Below are 23,321 nucleotides of genomic sequence, written 5' to 3'. Positions count from 1 at the left end.
TCCTTTAAGGGGATAGAAATTATTTATATGACTATCCTCATCACGAGTTGGGCTGTAGCCCGGCTGTAATACCGCCCAACTGCAATAGCCTTAGCACCCACCGATCCAGCGGTATTACCGCCAGATCATGGGTTGGGCGTTAACGGTAAAATCCCCATTCTCCATTGGGTCCATTGGATCCAATGGGGCATTTTCAGTGCTAATACTGCAGGCTAATACAGCCGGCTGTAATACCACCAAAAACAGGGAACTAAGGGCCTCATCACGAGTTGGGCGGTGTCTCAACTGGGATACTGCCCAACTGTCTTTGCGCTACCACCCACCCATCTGGCGGCATTAGCGCCGTATCACAGGTTGAGCGTTAAACATAATTCCGGATTCCTGGATTTTCAGTGCAATTACCGCCAGCGGTATTACTGTGTGGTAATTGTGCTGAAAACTGGCATTTTTTCAGCGTGTTTACCCCCAGCTCTGAGGTGGGGGTAAACACGCCATACTCATGCTTGGGCGGACCCTTAAATGTGGCAGTAATAGCATTATCACTGCATTTAAGGCCTACCACACAACTCGTGATGAGGCCCTAAATGGGATTTTCACCTCCAGAAAAAAGCTTGAAGTAAAACAGCCCATTTAGCACCCAACTAGTGATAGGGCCAGTCATTAAATACGGCAGTAATACCGTTACAGCCGCATTTAAGGGCTACAGTCCAACTCGTGATGTGTTTTCTTGCATGTGTTACCTCATTGATTTTGTTACTACCCGCCTTGATTTTGAACAGCCTCTTATTCTAAGGTTGTCCCTCTAGGTGCTCGCTTTCATGCTCTGAATCTCACTCTTAACATTTCAGGACTCGGGGATTATCAAATTTGTTTGTTTGTTTGTTTCTTTATTTTATTTATATAGCGCTCCGGACCCCGGAGTAAAAGGGCGCTTAGTACAAGTTACAAGGCACAGTACATGGTAATTAGCAGTGATACTTTAGCAAAAGGTTATATACAGAATATACAGACAGTGGAGGTAAATACATCCAGTAATGGCCTGTAAGGGTGTTGGAGGATCTAGTAGTTCTGATGGAAGGTTTCATGGTGAATTTGTTGGTAAGGTAGGGGGGGGCTAGTTGGTTGAGAGCTTTATAGGTGAGGCAGAGGGTTTTTAGATCAATTTTTTGTTGAATGGGGGGCCATTTGCAGGTGATTCTGGTGGCAGAGATGTGCTGTCGTCTAGGAATGTTTAATGCTGCTCGTAGTGCATTATTTGGAAGGACTTGGAGTTTGCTGATTATCGCTTGGTTGGCACCTAGGTAGAGGCTGTTGCAGTAGTCTAACTTAGATTGTATGAGAGCTCTAGCTAGCGTAAGGCAGCTATTAGTGGAGAGAAATGGTCTGCAGGCTCTAATTAGTTTTCCTGTATAAGCGGTGGCTGAAGCGGTCGAGTTGACTTGTTTAGTGAGGTTGATATTGGCATTGAGATAAAAGCCAAGTGTTTTCACATTTTTGGCAACAGGGATGGTGTTGCCATCGATGATGATATTGGAATAGTTGGGGCTCAATTTTTGTAAATTTTTGGGTGAATCGACGATGAGAATCAGTCTTCTCGTCATTCAGACAAAGGCCTTGTGTGGCCATACATGCCTGAATGACGGAGAAGATTTCATTGATCCGGTAACTTGAGTATTGTAATTGCCAGAGATGGTGAGGAGTATCTGGGTGTCATCCGCGTAGTTTGTGTAGGTGACACCCAGACGATCCAATTTATCAAAGAGAGGCTTTGTAAAGATATTGTAAAGGGTGGGGAAAACACATGAGCCTTGTGGGACACCACAAGTGATGGGGATGGGGTCTGCTGCTGCCAGCGGGTCCAAAACCCTCATGGTTCTGTTGGCCAAGAAGGACTGTATACACGTGACAGCAGAAGAGGAGAAATGGGCGGCAGAAGAAAGGTGGGTACAGAGTATTTCATGGTCAACCAGGTCAAAGGCTGCTGAGAGATCTAGGAGGAGTATGATGGCAGCCTTACCCTTATCTTTAATGTCGTCAATCTGACTTTTGAGATCAACAAGGGCAGTTTCTATTCCATGTTGAGGTCGAAAGCCAGACTGACGCAGTCCAAGTAGTTGGTTGGACTCTAAGTAATTCTGGATTTGCAAGTAGGCAACTCTGTCGAGGATTTTTAGCAGGAAGGGAACAGTGGTAATAGGCCTGTAATTGGTGGAAATGGCTGGGTCTAGGGTCTCTTTTTTCAGAAGTGGGAGGACCCAAGACTCTTTCAGATTGTTGGGTACTGAGTTAGTGGAGAATGAAACGTTTATGAGCTTGAAAATGAATGGGGAGAGGTCTCTTGCTGCATCTTTTATGATCTGTGCGGGGCAGCTGTCCCCTTTGCAGTTTGACGGTTTGAGAGAGGATATCATTTTTTGCACTTCTAGTTCAGTTACCTTTTTGAAGGTGAAGCCAAGGTAAGAGTTAGAGGTAGTGTGTAAGTTAGGGGTGTGGGGGGTTGTTACTAGAGAGTTGTAATCTTTTGTTTTCAATTTTCGTTTGCAGGCCAGTGATTTTGTTCACGAGGGCAACTTGGATGCCTGTGCACCATAGTTGGTCCTTCTCAGACGTGTCCGTCGGTGGATTGGGATTTTCTAGCTCCTTCAAGATGGTGAATAGTTCTTTAGCACTGGAGCTTGCATTACTTATTCTTACATTGTAAGCTTCCTTTTTAGTGTGGATTATTTCTTTTTTATAGTGAGAGGATGCATTTGTGAGATTCATTTTATGTTCCTCTGATGGATTCGTTTTCCAAAGGGTTTCCCTTTTAGTTTTCTTATTTCTTAGTATTTTAAGTTCAGGTGTGTACCACGAGTTAAGATGAGCTCTAGGTTTACCTTTACGTAATTTTAGTGGGGCAACGGTGTCAATAGCTTTAGTCATGGCGTTGTTGTAGGTGTCTACTAGTACATATGAGCGGTGTTGCCATTTTCAGCATGCATGTTATGTTCTTTAGCATGTTTTTCATTACAGGCTGCTTTACATCATTATTTACTTTTACATGTGCAGTTCGGGTGGGTTAGATTTGCAGGTTCCCTTGTCCACTTGCATGCACATAGCGCCTTGACAGCTCTGCCTTTCAGATTACGCCAGTACCCCAGCAGCTTCACCACCCTACATCTTTATTTTTTCGCAGCTAAATGATTATGGAAAAAAGATCAATTAACAAGACACACGCAGTAAATACGCTACTAGCAAGTAGTGAGTACATGTTATAAAAGCATGTTTTTATTTAAGGGGACATCAGTGTGATAGTGTGCAGAGGCTTCTGTTAGCAGTGAACATTTCTATGGTTGAAAACCCCTTGAAATAATAATACATTTAAAATAATAGCTATGCTCTGGGAATTATGTGGAGAAGGTAGCTTTGAAAATATGACAAGATTCATTAATAAGGAATGCAAATATGTTAAACATCAAATCAAATGATGTTCCTAAAATAATAATGTAAATAAGACCATTTAGCCTGAATAGTTATGCTCAGCTAAATTGTACAAAACTGAGCTATAAATGTCATTCATGAATTTCAGCACGCTAAACATTGAAATTCTTAGGGTGTTAAAATAATTGTGTACAGATTCATCAGGGCTACTGGTCATCCCTGGCAGGTTCATGATAGGCTAGCATCGTGTAGCTCTTGAGTGGTGCTCCAGGAAGACAATGGGCAACCATCACGTGAACTAAATTGTCATCAATGGCAAACAATATAATACTGCACTGTGTGGAGTACCTCATTGAAGAAAACGGTTCCATTCAGAGGACTTAAATCGAATGTTGCTGCTTCTTCTAGTAGCCAAATGAGCCTCACTGCGCCTCTTCCACCTTGACTCCGCACCACGGTCAAAGACACGGTTCCAGCTGGGTCACCGGGCGACTGCGGCTCTTTGACTGTAACCTTGACAACAAACAAAACAATAAGAAGAGTCATGAAAAAGCAAGGTAACGAATTCAATATTGTTATACACTCCTCTCCCTAAAAGGAAATTACCAAAGATAAGTCTAAAAAAATAAATGAAACAGAAAGTTGCATGAGTAAGTGGTGACCGTTTAAGTTTCTAGGATGCACAATCCGTCAATAACAAATAGAATTCTTTAAAAACAAAACAAAAATAAGCAATAGTTTTCTGAGTAAGTGCTAAGCGTTGAAGTTTCTACAGCATACAATTCATGAACATAACAGATTAAAGGTTCTGATCACTTTACAACACATTTATGGAAAGAAACTCTCTCTAAGAAAAGGTTTGTTCAAGCTAAGTTTACCAGAACAGTAACCTTCTTGAGAGTTTCTTGAACACATGTTTAACAGCTTCCAGAGTAAGTGTTGATCCTTTCCAAATGGTAACAAGTTTGAAGTTGGAGTTCTGATGAAATGAATCGGCAGATGTCTGTATGAGTTTGGCACGAGTCCAGATGGGAGCCTGCAGCGTCCGACTCATGGACAAGGTTCAGTATTAAGTCAGACTAGCTCTGCTTTACACTTGGGCTTTATAACGAGTTGGGCGATATCCCCAGCAGTAGTGTTACCGCCAAACCCCCCGGTGCTATAAATCGGCAGAATCAGAGCAGAGTTTGTAAATCCTGCCAAACCCGTGATTTGGCGGACCCTTAAATGCAGCGGTAATAGTGTTACCGCTGCATTTAAGTGTTAACACCAAACTCGTGATGAGGCCCTTTATCTTTACTTTTCAGCAGGACACAACGTGATTTTTACCAGCGGTGTAAACCGCCTGTGCATATTTTCATCTATTCCTCTGCTGAGGCCTGCTTTCCGTTTTACTCCTGGCAACATAACTAATAATCACTAAAAATAGTGAAGGACATCTGTGACACTAGTGCAGATGTCTGCAAATCTACTGGCCGCATAACAATGTCCCAAGGTTGGAGTTTTTGTATTGTTAAACTCATTTGCACACCAAATGCGATTTGCTCGGAGTTTTAACTTGGTCACTTAAAATAAAAGCCCACTCGATGTCTTGAAGAGATGTTGCAAGACCGCAAGACCGAGTGAAGTGGAAGACATAGAAAAGTACAAGAGGACCAAAACAAGGTCAGAAAGGGAAGGGTGACAAGAAGTGTAGGAAAATGGAAATCGCGGGACGTAACAGATTATCACCGCATTCTTTTACATTTATCCACACTAGAACTGTAGTGAGTTAGTTAACGCTGCTTATGCATTTAGCCACACTACAATTGCAACCCACTGCTTTTGAATTTTAGCACTCTACAATTATACTGAATTAGTTAACGCTGATTCTGAATTCCGCCGCGCTAGAATTGCAACCCGTGACTTTTGAATTTAGCCACACCATAGGTGTAATCTGCTGCTTTTGTATTCAGCCACATTTGAATTGCAACCCTTTGCTTTTGAATCTAGAGGAGATGTTGTAAGAACGAGTGCAGTCGAAGACAGAGAAAACTACAGGAGGACCAAAACAAGGTAATGAAAGAAACAGTGACAAAAGGTGTAGGAAAATGGAAAGTGCAGGACCTAGCAGACAATCCAAAGATTATATTGCCAGATGTAACTTGCAACTTTTCAATCTATCCACACTAGAACTGTACTGAGCTAATTAACGCTGCTTCTGAATTTAGCCACACTACAATTGTAACATGCTGCTTTGAATTTAGCCACACTACAATTGTAACCCGCTGCTTTGAATTTAGCCACACTAGAATTGTAACCCACTGCTTTAGAATTTTACTGCACTACAATTATACTGAGTTAGTAAATGCTGCTTCTAAATTCAGCCACGCTAGAATTGCAACTTGCGACTTTTGAATTTAGCCACACCATAGCTGTAATCTGCTGCTTTTGTTTTCAGCAACATTTGAATTGCAACCCTTTGCTTTTGAATTTAGAGGAGATGTTGTAAGAACGAGTGAAATGGAAGACAGAGAATAATACAGGAGGACCAAAACAAGGTAAGGAAAGAAACAGTGACAAGGGGTGTAGAACAATGGAAAGTGCGGGACCTAGCAGACAATCCAAAGATTATATCACCAGAGTAACCTGCTGCTTTTTAATGTACCCACTCTAGAACTGGACTTAGTTAACGCTGATTCTGAATTTAGCCACACTAGAATTACAACCCGCTATATTTGAATTTGAATTCAGCCACACTTGAATTACAACCAGCTGCTGTTGAATTTAGCCACACTAGAATTACAATCTGCTGCTTTTGAATTTAGCCACAATTGAACCATACAGATTTGGCATCTGCTGCTTTTGTATCTAGCCACACTTGAATTGTACTGATTCATTTGTTTAGATTTACTTTAGGCGTGCCACTCTACAAACCATACACCAGGACCAAAAAAAACACTGGACAATATAGAAGGAAGAACCGCTAGTAAAACTACTCAACACCCAGAGATCACCCGAAACCAACCAACCACACCCTTCTCGTCACCACACCCTCATACCTCTCATGTACTACACACACCCAAAGGGCTAGTGAAACACCCCACCAAAGAACTTGCAAACCACACACCCCTCTCTAATCATACTACAAACCCAATACCTGCAAACAACAAACAAATCATACACTGGATGCAAACCCTTACAGACACAACAAGTCCAGTGCACATAACAAAGCACACCCAGAAAGCTCACATGCACAGATGCCAGTTCCTCCCGGTTATGCCCGCATCAACAGACAAGCACAAATTCTATCCTATCTGTCTCTCCCTCACTACCCAACCCTACCCACCTTTCTTACAGTGACATTTGAGTGCCTGGAGACCATGCAAATGGCAGCAGTGTGTGGTATAAATCAACATACCATAACATATGGAGCATTCAAGTTTCTGATTATCTGAGGTACTGCCACCAAGTGCCATTATCTTGTGAGGGAGAGATTGTGATTAAATATCCAATGGAAGGCAGAAAGATAACCAAGTCTGCAATGCTAAGCGAAGGCAAGAAAAGTCACTAGCTTTGCTAGGCACTAGATCAAAGATTTCAATTTAGAAAAGGTGCACATTTGTATATGGCCATGATTACGGTTACTTAGGCCCATGAGTAAAGTAAATACATTATATAGACATTTCAGTGAGGTCTGCCGCAGGAGTGTCTGAAGTGCTATCCAACCAGGTGATAAATGAACACAAACATGAAAGGAAAGAGCTTAAGAACAGGTGGAAGGATGGTGGCAGAGGGGAGATGGAGAGGAAGTAGGCAGCAAAGAGTAAAAAGTGGAATGAGAACAAAACACCAGTAAAAACAATCTAATCTAGGTGGAAGAGACATTCAGCAGGTGAAATTTAGGAGCCTAACCATGCAATGCGAAATGGTTTTTACCGCCAGAAAAATGTATGCATGCAATTTTGCCAGCACACTTTTCAGTGACTGGCACCACAGCCTGAAGACATAGAACCAGATTAGGTGCACTGTGGCATCAGAGACAACTTTGACAGGGGCAAGGCTGAAGTCAAGGAGACGAGTGATTATGATTAAAGATGAGCACATGAACTGTTTACAGCAGTAGGTGGAGAATGAACAGTGTAAGCCTCTGGAGGAGGGTCGATTGGCACCAACTCATCTGGTATCAATGCGTACAGGACAGTGCATTGGGCTTGATGGAGAGGCGGGGAAAGATCGGGAAGATACTTTCTGGATGTACTGTTGCGCATTTCTGCAGAATTAAGTGAATCAGTTGGGCATGGTACCTGAGAGGCCCACTCCTCAACAATGGAAACAACCGGATGCTTCTACGCACCACTTGGGTCAGATTTGTACGTGCCTAACAAGAATGAATGGACATAACTTTAAAATCAACCCAAGGAGAGTCTCCATCGTTGTCCGTTATCCCACCGTCTTCCTACAGGTGTCTCAAAACAACAACCCTTTTACTTGCTAGTGTGCAGAATACTGCCAAGATGTTTCATCCCCTTAATCTATTTTGAGACATTTATAGGGGTGTACTGACACTGGTAGTATGTGTTGGTCATCACCTCGTGCTAGTAGGATAGTAATGTTCGTACTGGAATATTATATCGTTGAATGGAGACACGTGTCACCAATTAATGCCATGTCACTGCGGACCAAATGAACTGGAGGCTCATATTTTGCATTCAATTTTCTTTATTGTCAACAGCAGCAAAGATAGAAAGATTCTCAGAGCATTAAGAAACGTATAACGCCCATGAATCCCAAACTGGACAACCAATACATTGTTTCCTATTGTCACCTGGGTTGAAAGACACGGTAATAGGTTGCACCTCTGCCTCGACCTGTCCTCTTTCCCTGCTGCTTGAAGCAGCATCAATTCAATGAATTCACATGTTTCCCTTTTTCTTTCACATTTGCCATATGATATTGCATTTCATACTAATTTGTATTTCCTTTCGGGATAGTACTTCATTTCTGCAGATTTGCAGTTTGCACTTTGCTCATTAAGCTTACGGCGGTGCCCTCAGCTCCGCTTGGTGTGCACTGAGGTCCACCCCCCCCCCCTTGGTCCTGCTGTTGTTCTTCACCTGTTGTGGTTTTTGTGGCACCTACAGACTTCCATCAGTCCCTCCATGTGCCTCTGACCACTCTACTGGTGCTGATTCTGTTTCTCGCACTCCATACTAGTTGCCTTACCACAAACACATGTGAGGGACTTCACTCAAGATCCTCACTTACACATTATCTCATTCTGCATTTTTGATCCTGTGGTTTATTTGTTGTGTGTGGCTCTGGTCAATGGCTCTATACTGTTCTATTATCTGTCAGTGTTGTTGCACTCCAAATTAATACATTGACATGGAAGCATCACAAGAGTAGTTAGAAGTGTCATACATGTGTACAGACATAAAGCTATTCATGCCACATTAGGTTTCCTTATTGATGGTTTGAACACCTCACCGTGCTCTAAGTACTCACACACAGGAAGCTGTTCTGCGACTACCTGCAGGCATTGGAATGCCAGCATGGATGGAGTTTGCTCTGCTATTTTTTCTACTCCTCTGCTGGTCCTGATGACACTTCTGTGACTACATCTAGATTTTCTAGAAAAGCTACTAAAAGATTACGCACCTTTCATTGCAGCACAAGGGCCATTCCAAGAAGACAAGTCTAGAAATGTTGCTCTCCAAAGAGCAACCCTAACATTTCTTCTGTTAACCATTTGATCACATCAGTTGAACCTCTGAACCAGAAGTAGTATCTAAAGCGTATCCTGATGTATGTATATCACAGACAAAAATGCAAAACAATTATATGGTAGTGTAAATGTATTTTGGAAGTTCACCTGTCTTGAAATTTGATTCCTTAGATGCTATTTTTCAGAGAGCTATGACCTCTGGACAAAGACCCGAAGGAAGAGAGGGCAACTGGTAGCCTAATCTGACCTATCTACCCCACTTGATGATTTCAGCAAGGCCATGTTTCACCTGGCAGACATTATACACCCTATGATGAAACCTTGGATAGCGTCACTTCTCCCAGAAGGGGAGCCCCTTCCCATGAGAACAAGGAGGTGAGGCCGCTACCTGGTGGTCCCCTGGGGGTGTTACTCAGTGAGAGAATCTCATGGGGAGAGACTCCCCCTTGAGGGGTGAAGACGTCCATCCAAGCAAGGGTAACGCAGTATGCCAAAACTCCACTACCTCCACCCACCTCCAACCCATCCTCCTATCCCTTCACTGAACCCTCTGCAGCCCACACTTCCATTTGTTTCTGTAGCATTGAGAATCCAATGAGGAAGATTAGGGATGACTGTAGGAAGACTTCCCTCGGAGGTACATGGGACGTGGAGCACATCCGGGTCAATGGAGAGCCTGCAAGAGAGCTTGCATGTGCTTTCTAGTTGTTTTTATGAAGGCAAGCTAAAAACAGATGAATGACTCACCAAACAGCTGGGCTCTGCCTGGCTAAACCATGAGTGTGAAGGTGGTACTGCAGGAGAAGGAGCAGACCAGGATGCAGGAGAAGGAGCCAGGAGGTCCGAAGTCAGTCCAAGGAATAGGGACAGCACGGCAAGCAGGTGGATATAAGCTCCAGGCATTCCTGAAGCTTGGGGGTGCGGAACAGGCAGCCACATGGAACCCACAACTGTTTAGCAACATCCAGGAGAGGCCGGAACCCATTCAGACCACGCACAAAGGTATGCAGATTGCCGGTAAGGCTTTGGGGACCCGAGAAGGCTGTGACAGATATTGAGGCACCACAGAGGGATGCCAAACTCATGCTGGGACTGGCAGGGAGGCCCAGAAAGCAGAGAAAGGCAGAAAGGCTTGGCAGAGAGGCCCTACTGAACTTTGAGAAGCCAATGGGAAAGGGGAGGGTATCTTCCTCATCACAGTATTTTCAGGAATACTGAAGATTGAGGAAAAGGGGCAGAAGCCAATCCAATTAGAAAGCCTGCAAATAAGACCATACTTGGCAGGCTTGGGGAAGGGAGTCATTCCCCCAACCTTTGTGAACTGTGAAAAAGAGCCTGAGAAGGGCCTGGGGAAGGGAGTCATTCCCTCAGACTTTGTGAACTGTGAAAAAGAGCCTGAGAAGGGCCTGGGGAAGGGATTCACTCCCCCAGCCTTCATGCACTGTGGTAAAGATCCTGAGAAGGCCCAGGGAGACATTCCCCCTACTAAAGTGAAACTACAAGCCAAGTGAGGTCAGGGGTCGGGCACCATATCCCCTGCTGTTGGGTACAACGAAGAGGCCCTTATACGACAACTTGAATGGAACATACAAAGGGAGATTAATATTAAACTTCATGCATCAACCTTGGCCCAATACTACACAGCCAAGAGGATACCAAGGGGCCTACATGTCAACTTAAAGCCAACACTCTGCAAGGAGAACCCGACCTTTGTCAAACGCTGGCTTCAAATTCTTAATAAGTGCTCACTTGACCTTATTCTCCTCACTATTGAGGAATTAGCACACTCACTACAAAATTTGAATGAGGATATAGAAGGACTCAAAACTTCACTCAGTAAAGGTTACACTGCGGACCAACTCAAGCAGTTCTTGGAAGAGACAAACCAGAAATTGGCAAAGTTCAAACAAGAACTCGAGGTCAAGAAAATTAGCATATTCAGACGCGACACTCAAGAGTATAAGCTCGACATTGTCTACAGTTGGCAGGCATACTACGGCCATTCTCAGAACAAACCTAATTTCAACAAACCACGGAAACCAGGTCAACCTCCAGCGGAGAATACCTCATCTGACGTTTCGAGTGCAGAACTTGAAGTTGTCCCAGACCGGAGTAGAGACATAATACCTGTGGCAGAGGAACCAACAACCACCCCCACACCTTTTTTAGAAAAAGGCCAGTCCAAAGAGGAAACAAGAAAAAATCCTCAGCAGAAGAAAACAACGAAGAAACACTGATTGTTAACATTTCATCGTATCAGTTATCGAAAATGGAACTATGTGTTTTGAAAAAAGGCCTATCATTGTCCCTAACAACAACAGTACTCTCCTTCGTGAAAAAATAGATTTTTTCAAATTGATGCGTAAGTTAAAATTGAAGGTGTTCTTTGACTCATTGGAGGAGGAGTCTACCACCAAAGAACCACATAGATTCCTTGAACTCAATCCTAAGAGTTCCTTCAATCCACCGGTACAGAACCACATTCATTTAGGAGAATCCAGTTTAACACCAACACACAAGGCAATTTTACGGTGAGAGAACGCCAGACATTAAATAATTTGCTTGACAATCAAGATGTGATTTTCAAACCAGCAGACAAGGGAGGTGCACTTGTACTATTGAACAAACAAGATTACATTGATGAAATCGAACGCCAACTGAATGACCCTGAGACATACATGGAAGTACCCCAGAATCCAACTGAAGCAGTATGATCACTGATTAAGGGAGTACTTGATGAAGCAGAAGCCAATGATGTCATCTCAGACAAAACACGACTCCTCCACGAAAATAAACACCCTATTATGCCTGTCATGTATATACTACCCAAAACACACAAGAGACTAGCTAACCCTCCGGGACACCCTATCATAGCGGCTACAGATAGCCTCCTGGAACCATTGGCCCAATACCTGGACAAGATTCTACAACCTTTAGTCCAGGAAACCACAACATACATCAAGGATACTATGCACTTCCTGCACAAATTAAAAAATGTACAGTTCGTCAAAGGAGAGATGTGATGTTTTCTATGGACGTCACATCTCTTTACACAAACATCGTACATGAAGCGGGCCTAGAAGCAATGGAATGGCTACTGTTGCAATCTGACCAATGCAAGGGTGACAGACTTTTTATACTAACTTTACTCAAGTTGGTACTGATGAATAATTTTTTCAAATTTCAAGATCGATTTTTTCTCCAAACATCTGGTGCAAGCATGGGTGTGGCTATGGCACCATGCTATGCCAATGCCTTTATGTACTACCTCAAACATGAAAACATTCTTACTTCGCCCAGATGGATGAGACATCTTCCCCTCTACGTCAGATATATCGATGATATTTTTGGAATCTGGTCCGGACCAGAAGATGAATTACACAACTTCTATGAAATGATGAATTCAATGCATCCCCGAATCAAATTCACTACTGAGACAAGTGACACCTCTATCCACTTCTTGGATGTTGAAATATACGTAGCCAACACCTCTCTAGAGACCAGGATTTTCACAAAAAAGACTGACAGAAACAGACTGTTGCTTGCTACCAGCTTCCACCCTAAGAGAACTGTCGACAGTGTGCCGTTCAGTCAATTCCTGCGCTACAGAAGGATAATGTCGGAGAACATCGAATATGAACGCCAATCATTACTACTGGAGTCCAAATTCAGGTTTAGTGGCTACAATCAGACAAGGATAACAGATGTGGCGGAGAGACACTGCTGACTCCGAAGCCCCCCAAACCAGGAGAGCCGCTAGTTTACATCACCACCTACTCTCTGCAGAGCATGAAAATCAAGAGGATTATAAAGAAGAATTGGCCAATGCTAGGAATGGACCCTCAGTTACAGCAACTTTTTCAAGAACCTCCAACCTTCGCCTACAGGAATAGTAAGTCATTGCGCAAAAGTCTGATCAAAGCAGAAGTTTCATCTACTAGCACTCAGAATTTGTTTAAGGGTACCATTCCATGCTACAACTGCCAGCACTGCAGTAATATTATAAAAGGCAACAGTATACCACACCCTCACTCTGGCAAACCTATCTCACTTAGACATTCCTGCACATGTGACGCCCAAAATGTAATGTATGCATTGAGATGCCCTTGCGGCTTATACTACATGAGTATGACCACCAGAAAAGTGAAAACAAGGTGGTCAGAACATAAATCCAATATCTGTACCAAAAGTCTAAGGTCCCCAGTCTCTCTACATTTTCAAGAAGCATGTCACACCATTGCACAACTGAAATGTGTCATCTTGGAGCAAGTGACAATGGGAAGCAGGGGTGGGGATGTCCAGCGGAAATTGTTTCAACGAGAAATCCTATGGATTGAACTTTTGGATTCGCTCAGCCCCCGCGGCATGAACACTGAGTTCGATCTTATGTGCTTTCTGTAACTCCAAGAGACTCGAGCCCAGTTGATTCATATATATTTTACTTATGATCCATATATGTTTTACTTATGTTCTTGTTAACATTTCTTTGTCCAATGCATCCACATCTAGTATGTATATTGCTTTGCTAATTTTCATGTTCATTCTACCATAGTGGCACTAATGTTTTTATTTATCTTGTGTATGTTCTAGTCAATCCATGCGTTAGTTTGCGTGACTCAACACTACAATTTTCTCTTGTCCAGTGACTGTAGCCCTTCAGATCGCACAGATGGTGAGCGTCTGCTTACCATTCGCCTACCCCATATAGTGCCCCTAGAGTCTTTTTGCCATTCCAGTGGCGTTTCTAGCCACATTAATTTTTGCCCCGGGTTGTGTCTCTTTGAGCATTGCACCTTTTGTGCCGGCCCCCTTGCCCCGTTGGACTGTGTCCCTGTGTTGGCCTGCAGGATCTTCCTGCTTTTTTCCATTATTTACCTGACCTGTCATTCCATTACTCTCACGGTGGCCATTTTGTGGCTGTCCGGATTTAGCCTCTAGCGCCATGGGGGCACCCCGCAGTTCTTTTGAGCTGTGGTTGTGCCCCCATGCACGCTCACGTACATGCCATACCTTTGATTGCACCTTGTGAGCACTCTGCGGTCCCATGTGGGCTGCATTTATGCTCCCCTGCTGTGCTCCCATAGTTCGTCTGACTCGGGAGATTATCTCCTTTGAGTGTTCATCCCTCGTAGTGTTTGCCGCATTGCCCTGGCTACTCAGCTCCGCCTTTGCCCACTTTAAGATGGACGTCGCCCTGGTGAACCGCGCGGGGGTTGCCAGGACGACTCATAACGCCATACTCCAGTCTGGACGCGCGTTGCAGCGGCCAGACTCCACAGAGATCCTCGCACACTGAGGTACGTTTTTCACAGCATGCCCGTTTCTTTTTATTCCTGCTAGTATCCCTAGCTGATGCAGCTACTTTTCCACCAGATTATTCCGGGTTCGTCATTCGCCCCATTTTAAAGATGGACGTGCTTTGGTCCGTGAGGTTCTGTTGCAGCTCCCTGGATACACTGGATCCTCTTTACTTACATCTCTGTCCATGGCGCGGCTCTGCCGTGCACATAGCTATCTGTCCCTTTACATGCATTATCTCTTTTTCCACTATTCCGTATTGACCAGTATCCTGTCCCCGCTAGGCTAGTTTCTGTTTCTGATATATGGGTCCTTTATGATCTTTATTTTAGATACTCTATTCACCGCGTCCCATCTCGGCTCTGTCCTCTGGCTTTTCCACCAGTTGGCTGGCTTTTGACTGGACGCCTCGCTTCTGTATGTTAGTGTTTTCTATCCTCCCAATCACTTTAACAGACTCTTTGAAATAAGACAGACTGATTAGTGCCTTTTCTCTATTACCCTACAGGGTCCATGTTATGAATATTGATGTGAAATAGGAACAGTGAAAGTTTATATCCTGAATCTTTGAACTGAAACGCATCGGTCATCTCCCTTTTTCTAACTTCCAAAAAAAAGGAGACTTTTCCACTGGAAGTTTATGCTGTTTTAAATTATTTATTCTGAATGTGTGAAGTGACACTTTTCTGTATTAAATCTTGTGTCTGATTTACACAATGCCAGTTGTTGTAAGGCATTTCCTATGTTTAATAAAAGTTCTGCACATTGTATGCTACATGAACTAATGTGCTCCCTATGGCTTTAATAGAGGACACTGTGTAAATTTGATCCTATCACTTCTAATAACTCATTGGATTTGACAAATTAAAAATTCAAGAGTTAGATCTATAATTCAGGCTCTTATTTATATGTACATTTTCTACTGAAATTTCTAAATGTCATGTCTGTTAACGAATGAGGTATTGCTATTTACCTTTTAATACTAAATGTTTGAATGCAACCAGGTACTCCAGTACCCAGCAATTTGCCTGTACGCCTCTAAAACTATTAGAGTTACTTACCTTAATAGAGGGATTTTCTTCCCTGAAGATTGCATTTGGGCCTGCTCTGTAGCAATACACAGCTCTGGTTCTGTACAACGAAGCAAAGTCAATGAAAACCCATGGACGGGAGTCATTTCCCTGGCACAGTTAAAATACTGAGAACAAGATATATGGAGATGGGAGATATTCACCAGGCACCCAATAGTGAAGAAATCTATGTGCAATACCGAATGTTGATGTTTGAGCTGGAACTTTATCTTTTGAGTTTAAATTGAGAACTTTACAGCACCACAGATTGGAACTCTGTTTTGTATCTTGGAAAGGAACTGAGATGTGGGAAAGAGTGTCATTCTCTCAGGCAAAGATCTCCCCTGCCAATTGGAACTGTGATCTGTTGTCCAGAAGAAGGGAGCCAAGAAGATCCACTACCTTTTTAGTTTTGTTATAAGTGCGAGGGACAGAAGTAGGTATTTTGACACACAACGGTGGACTCTTTTTCTTTTACTTAGACATTCTGAGTGAATCCTTAGTTCCTTAGGTGAGGCAGGAAACCCCCTCTTAGAGGTAGGCAGTGTTAGGTTTCCTCTTTATTTTATCAATAAATGTATATATCAACCATCATCTCACCTGTGTTTCAGTCTCCTCCTTCTTCACACTTACAACTCATATTCATTGGAATGCTGCTTTTTATCAGATAATATTCTTCAGTGTATGTATAATTGTGAAATGTCAAGGTCCTTCACAAAGCTCTCCACACAAATGTAGGGCAGAGTGCCATAGATATGCCATTGTGGGCTGGGTGTACCGTGAGATGCTACATCTCATCCACCAGTTGATGAGAGATCGCAAGAATGTCATTGACTAGGCATGAAGGCCATGTCAAGATAAGGGTTTTGATGTTTTCATCCCTCTAATGAAGTTCCTGCAAGTGGCAGAAGATGCCTCTCTATCTTCCATATCCCTGTACCCAGAGACTGTGCAATGGTGTGGGGAATATTTTTACCCATGCCACTGCACCCTTTGCCAAAGGGGAAAGGAAACTGCCAATAATTGAGGCAATAGCCCGCCAAATGTGCAAAACTGTGCATATTTTATAAACCACAAAAGAGCTGCACACCCTGCCATACACAGGCAAAGTTAGTTTAAAAACAGGAATCACTGCTGTCACCTGTCACCTGTCATATGAAGCAAGGCCACAAAAGTGGGCTAAAATCCCAAAATGCCCTTAAATACAGCTTCCTAATCAACTGCAACCTTCAAAGTGCTGTTTTGGCGCTATATTCTGTCATCTTTCCAGTGAATTATTGAAAGGAAAAGTGTGCTGAAATCATAGATTCTCCAAGCAGTCAGAGCAATCAAGGCCTGTCTGACAGCTGCTTAAGGAAATTAGCTGTCAACCCAGTTTAAAGGTGTTTCTTTTTCTGGAAGAAATTGCAAAATGTGCCTATTTAAAGCATGTTTGTGAATGGCTTAATTCTTTTAAATGTCCAAATCCCTTATAAACTGTGCTTATTTTTATATGTGTTAAAGAAAGGACTTTATTGTGTATCGTACAGTAACCCAGTGGAAGTAACTGCGTAATTCTGATTGTACAATGCCTGGCCTGGGAAAGTTGACATCTCAGCTTGACACTCCCTTGAAAACAGGAAGCCTAATGGTTCCTGCATAATGACAAGAAGGAGCACAATGAGACCTCAGTAGACTTTCATCTGGGGCTGAGCCAAGAACAATGACAAGCTGCCCAATTGATCTCTACAGGGGATCTTCCCTCTCCAGGGAGGGTACACACCTACCTGATCAAAAGACTGTGACAGCTGCTGCCTGGGAAGGCGAGGTTACAAAGGAGAACTTTGATGTTCAAATCCTTATTTGTAGTTAAGTTTAAAATGTTTTAACTGTGCAACCAAAAGAAGGATAACTCTGAAAATTGGTAGACATTAACCTAACTTCAGGCTTATGATTTGAAGACATTGATGAAACAGTGTATCATTTAAGTAACCAAAGTTATGAAAACATTCTCATTGTAGCAGAACTATTAATGTTTCAAACATAAGATTGTAAGTACATGATCCACTGATAAGCGCCCAGAGATGTACCGAATTAGAAATGATTAATCCAAACTGTTATGGTTAAAATTGATAAAAATCCATAGAATGACAAAGACAGCTTTCACAAATATGGAAAGTTGTTATTTATTTAGCACCCAAGGCCTAAGGCAAACTGAAATCATGGTCATCCCACATGGGAGCTTGGAATGGCTGAGAAATTTAAAGGCAGCCTTCCAGAAAAGTGAATATCATTGGATGCCAGCTCCTTGGATTGTGGCATGTGTTGTGGAGAGACTTCCACGGGGAGGAAATGGTCTTCAGAGGAGCAAATGCTTTAGATCAGTCAATTGGAAATGCTCTCTCAAGTTCCTTTACCATCAAGAGCTTAGTGAATGATAAGTCATTTTCTTGTGCCCTCGCTGTCCAAACCATCAACAACTTTGGGGGAACCAAATGAACATTTCTTGAAATCCTCAACAAGGACGCCTGTTGCCTGGATTGGCATATGGTGGTCAGATTGAAACACCTCCCAGGTGGTTGCAATACTATTATGGTTTGGCATTCCCATCTTATTCAGTAGGATAGTGATTTGATGCTCCATGCCCACATTTGTCAGCCACTTCAGATTTGATGGATGTTACCTGAAGGTAGAACTTTTTATTTCACACCTCAACCAACATCTCCCTATATTATTCAGTTGGCATCCAGACCAGGGCCCTCAGGAAATGGATTCTTTCCTTCTGGAATGGGTGGAGATCTAAACCAGGTGATCCTTCCATTTTTGTTGATCTCCAGGACCCTGGATCAGGAATCTGATAGCTCAATTGATTCTCATTACTCCATTCATTCTGACCAGTGCATTTGTGGTTTCCTGCTCTTCTCGTACTATCAGTGGGTTTTCCAGTTCTGACCACCCTATTCTCTCATTTGCTGTTGAATCCAAACAACCTGCCCTTGGTTCTCACTCTAACTGCTTGGAGGTGTCTCAGATGGCTTCAATAACTCCCAGGTTCCAAAAGGTGCTCCAAGGGTTTTTACTTTCCAATTTGTTAAAATGATGGGTTTTCTCTGGTCAGGGTGCTGTTTGGGGCACACTTAAGGACGCCCCTCTCACAAATTCCAGTGGACTCCCTCCACTCTAACCCCAGGCATCCCTAATCCCCACGTTGTCCAACTAATGACCAGTAACACCTACTATCTAATGATAGTTGTTGGTGATGGCCTAAAGGAAAAACCTTATCTATCTGGGCATCTATCTATTTTCTAGTATTGCCCAGACCTAACACTTCCCCTGGTTTCTCAATAGGAGCTGATGGTTCAAGTGTGCCAAAATCAGGCAGTTTGTTTCAGCCTCTCACTCCGTCACTCACTTTCTCACCTCTCCATGATCTTACTTCTCCCTCTACTGTACTCTTCTGTCCTGTCCACTCACTTTAGCTATCTTCCTGCTCTCTCTATTCCTTCCCTCTGATGTCCACACTCTCTTCCTACGCTTCTTTCCTCACCCTTCTCCCCTCCTCTCTCCACTCTGCTCCACTCTGCTCATCTCTCCTGCCCTACTCTACTCTCCTCTCCAGTCTACTCTCCTTTGCTCTGTAAACACCACTCTCCTTACCGCTCTCCTCCCCAATCTCCACACCCCTCTCCTAAACACAATCCCCTAACTACGGCTCTATTCCCTAAGCTTATCAAACTCCCTCTGTCATATTCTTTTAAATACCTTCTTCCTCCTGCTCCACTCTCACCATCACTCCCACTACCGTATTGCACTCTCTCCACACCCTCCTGACATACACTCTATCACTGTCACTCTCTCTCTGATTCACTCCTACGATGTCTCTCCCTGGGTCTTTCTATCTTCACTTTCGTTTCACAGCTCCCTTCTCACTCTGCACTACATGCAAGTGGTATCACTCTCTCTCACACAACCATTACCTCACCTCACCTGCACTCTGATCCAGTTCTGCTAACTCTTCAGTCCTCAGCTCAGTGGCTCCTGAAGGGGCACCAGGATTCTTGGGTGAGCCCTCACAAGGGGGTTGGTGAATGTTTTTAGTGAAGGGTTCTAACTGTTTCCTCAAGTTAGCAGGAGCGAACGAGCATACTGAGGGGGCCCTAAATAAGTATGGGAAGTTTAGGGGGGGATTCCCCCACAATAATTTATTTTTAAATACATTTTTAAATTTTTAAATAATGTGCTGAAATGATGCATTTTGCAGCACAATGTTTAAGACAAATGGGATGAAAAGTCATACAATTTGTAATTGTTTCTCTACGGAAACAAAAAATATCCAGTACATTTCATGATTTATGGACAATCATTCATGCCTGGTGAATATTTTGAGTGGAGGGGCCTCAGTATTTCCTCAATTTAGCATGAGAGACCGAGCATAGCCAGAGAGCACAGAATAATTAAGTGGGTAAAATGTTTTAAAATAATGTGCTGAAATAATGTGTTTTGAAGCAGCATTTTTGACAAAAGAGGTAAAAAGCCTTTCAATTTAAAGTTGGTGCACATTAAAAAGTCCAGGAAATGCTATGCCAACAACAGTACACTAAATAAGAGCACTTTCTAATGTTATCATTAGGCTGCAGCCACAGCATATCTAAGCAGTAAAGGTCACTTTGAATTGCATGCATGAGGCTGTTACCACAACCTATCTATGCCAGTAAGAGTCACTTTAAATTACATGCATGAAGTGCTTCATGTATGTGATTTAAAGTGACCAGTACTGGCAACATCTATAGCTGTAGCAATAGCGAGGCAGCCTGTACCAATCAAGGAAGTCTGGGAGGGGGTATATTGATGGTTAAAATGTTGCATTATACCTCACACTATTAGTGGAAAAACTGGCCAAAAAGCTTACAAGTTTGCAAATTATTTTGGAGGGTATCTCCAATCCAGAAATGCAATTGATGCACACCACCAATAGCGCACAGGAGCATTTCACAATGCCCACGATATAGGCTGGTATTAAAACATTTTCACACTGATACATTTCCATGCTGGATGCACCAATATTTGCCAGAATTCCTATATATGAACATACTCATGTTTGATTTGCACATAATGGCAATAATGATACTATGAGAAAACATGTCCACATTGGGTCTGTCAATGTATGGCAGTATTCCAACAAAAGAACATACTCCTCTTGGCTTTGCCTTTAACAATACCATGAAACAATAGGAAAATATGTCCAAACTGGTTGCACAATGTATTCCAGTCTAGGTACATGCTAATACTTATCAGGTTTGCTTTATTCTTGATGCACAGTAACAAGTATCATGCCACATTAAGAAATAGCTAGACTGGCTGCATTGAAATGCCAGTCAGTCCATGTTATAACACTTAACATGCTTGCTTTATCATAGATGCCCAGAATATAGTGCCATGCCACAGTAAGACATAGCTAGACTGGCTGCACCAAAATGCCAGTCAAATCATGTAATAACACATACCATGATTGGTTTATTATAGATGCCCAGTAAAACATGTCATGCCACAGTAAGATGTTGCTAGACTGGCTGTCCTGAAATGAATGCCACTCTAGCCAAGTTAGAACACATACCATGCTTAGTTTCTCATAGATGCCCACTAAGGAAAGGTCATGCCACAGCAAGAAAGGGCTAGACCAGCTGCCTCAAAATACCAGTCTAGCTAAGTAATAACACTTAACATGCTTGTTTTATCAGGTACCCAGTAAAATAAATGTCATGCCAAGTATGAAATGACTATACGGCCTGGTCCAGCATGCAAGTCTAGCCACATAATAACAAAGCATCCTTTCTTTTATCAACCACAAGTTGATAAAAGAAAGGATGATGATTGTTTTACTGGGCACTAATATAGATGTCCAGAAAAAATGTGTTTTTAACATGCCCCATCCTAGATACCCACTCCACAGCCCACCACAAACACACACGCGCATACACATTCACACAACACATTCATGCACAACATTCGCACACGCACCAAAATGGCATACTCTCACTCGTTCGCACACATAATACATACAAAACTCAAATCTTATCTGCAGGCAGCCCCCATACTCATGGACTCTGCTGCCAGCCTCCAGCTCCAGCACAGCACGAACAGGAAGCGCACAGGTAACAAATTGTCTTACATATGACGTGAATTCTATAGTTTAATTTACTTTTTGTTATATTTTATAGCACTCTCATATCATCTAAGCATTCTTCAGGCTTTAGAAACGTGTAGTTAGACGAAAGTATAATAGTATTTCATGGAGTAAAATAATGTATTGTATGAATCTCTAAACACAACCATGTTCAGGATGCATTATCTGAAGAAAACTAAAATCTCAACCCTTTACAAGGATTTCTGTGGCCTCGGCAGGTATCTTTCATAAGAAGGAATATAATTGGTTATTACGCATTATATATATATATATATATATATATATATATATATATATATATATATATATATATATATATATATATATATTTGCCTGTGATACTATCCAATCCCCAAAAGACAGACAGTTAATCAGTCAAGAAGGAAGTAGTCCTTAACTTTGAAGTTATGACTTCTGCTATTTCCAGGTACTTTCTGTGCTTCGCGACAAGCTCTCACTTACCACTCTCTCTGCAAAGCCAAACACTCCAACGGGAGAATCATTTGGTGGGATGTTAATGGTCACAATGGAGTCCTGTCCAAGTCGGGCCCCTCCTGTCACCCGAGTTAAGGTGACATTGAATATTTCAGAAAATTCAACCACACTGTCATCAACTATGGTAATTTCAATTACACCAACATCCTGAACTCAAAAAAAACAAGGTAAGACAATTAGAACAATGTTCTTTTCCGATACATTACACATATTACACAGACAATATTTTATCCAATAAAAACATATACACCAGTAATTAACTAAAAGACACAGAAGTTGCTTTATAAAACAATGATTTGGGTTGTCTTGATTGAGCTCAAAACTATATCACCGTCACATAATCTAGCAAATGTCCCCAGTGAACAAAGCAGGAAAGAATTTTTGTCAAAAGAAGTCATACATTCCTGTGGAATCTTTAAAACGTACCTGTCCATCAGCAAACGTAAGATTTCCATAGGATGGTGTAAAGTCCTCCAGACTAGCTGTAGCGGGAACGGCTTCCCAGAACAGTTGCACAACTCCGAAGCTGCCAGCTTTCCGGGCAACAGGCAGTCTTAATATGTTCTGAGGGGAAGGTAATTCAAAAGCAGCAACTGCACCACTTACTCCCTGAAACCATAAAAACACACAGAGAGGGTATGAAAGGTAACTCAAAAATAAAATGCCGGAAAGCATTCTTAATGTTTAAAAATGTGTAATTCAGTTAAATTCCCCTAACCATTTGTTGTAAACATTAGGACAATTCGCAATGGTCTGCAGGTGCAGGGTCTGAGGGGGTCTATGCCCCTTTGAATCTGTACCTGCAGGGCCAAGCACCAAAGTACACTGATTTACATAAGGGACTTAAGAGCAAGCAGCGGGACTGGCAGTGGGCACAAGAAACATGCATATGTCCTAAATGCATAGTTGAGTGCTGGACATGCCTATTTTAGCTATGTTAATCCCCATTGCACAGGCTGCCTGCTACACAACTCAAAATCCCCGCCTTTGAAGTTTCCCACAGCTCCCCAGAACACTTACAAAACTTAATTACCCCAGGCTCCTCCTTCTTCATCCCAATCTCACTCCTTCGAGGACATACTCATTCATGGAGTTGAGATATAGTACAAAACAAGCACCATGGCTATGGAATCACTGCAAAACACTGTTTCATTCATACCAAAAAAAC

General features: G+C 42.5%; 1 protein-coding gene across 2 annotated transcripts in view; it reads right to left on the bottom strand.

Moving 5' to 3' along the window:
- Positions 1-23,321, bottom strand: part of ADGRV1 (adhesion G protein-coupled receptor V1) — a 2,479,945-nt gene that overhangs the window by 1,400,623 nt on the left and 1,056,001 nt on the right. For both annotated transcript variants that reach the window (XM_069627623.1, XM_069627624.1), the window contains 3 exons: positions 22,580-22,762; positions 22,121-22,300; positions 3,769-3,933 (listed from right to left, as the gene is read on the bottom strand). In XM_069627623.1, coding sequence (XP_069483724.1) covers positions 3,769-3,933; positions 22,121-22,300; positions 22,580-22,762 — 528 coding nt within the window. The remainder of the gene's footprint in view (positions 1-3,768; positions 3,934-22,120; positions 22,301-22,579; positions 22,763-23,321) is intronic.

The sequence above is a fragment of the Ambystoma mexicanum genome, chromosome 6p, assembly GCF_040938575.1.
Source record: "Ambystoma mexicanum isolate Mex_15411 chromosome 6p, UKY_AmexF1_1, whole genome shotgun sequence".
NCBI classification, from domain to species: Eukaryota; Metazoa; Chordata; class Amphibia; order Caudata; family Ambystomatidae; genus Ambystoma; species Ambystoma mexicanum.
Note: the sequence above shows the minus strand (reverse complement) of the source record. Positions and strands in the feature narration are given on the sequence as shown.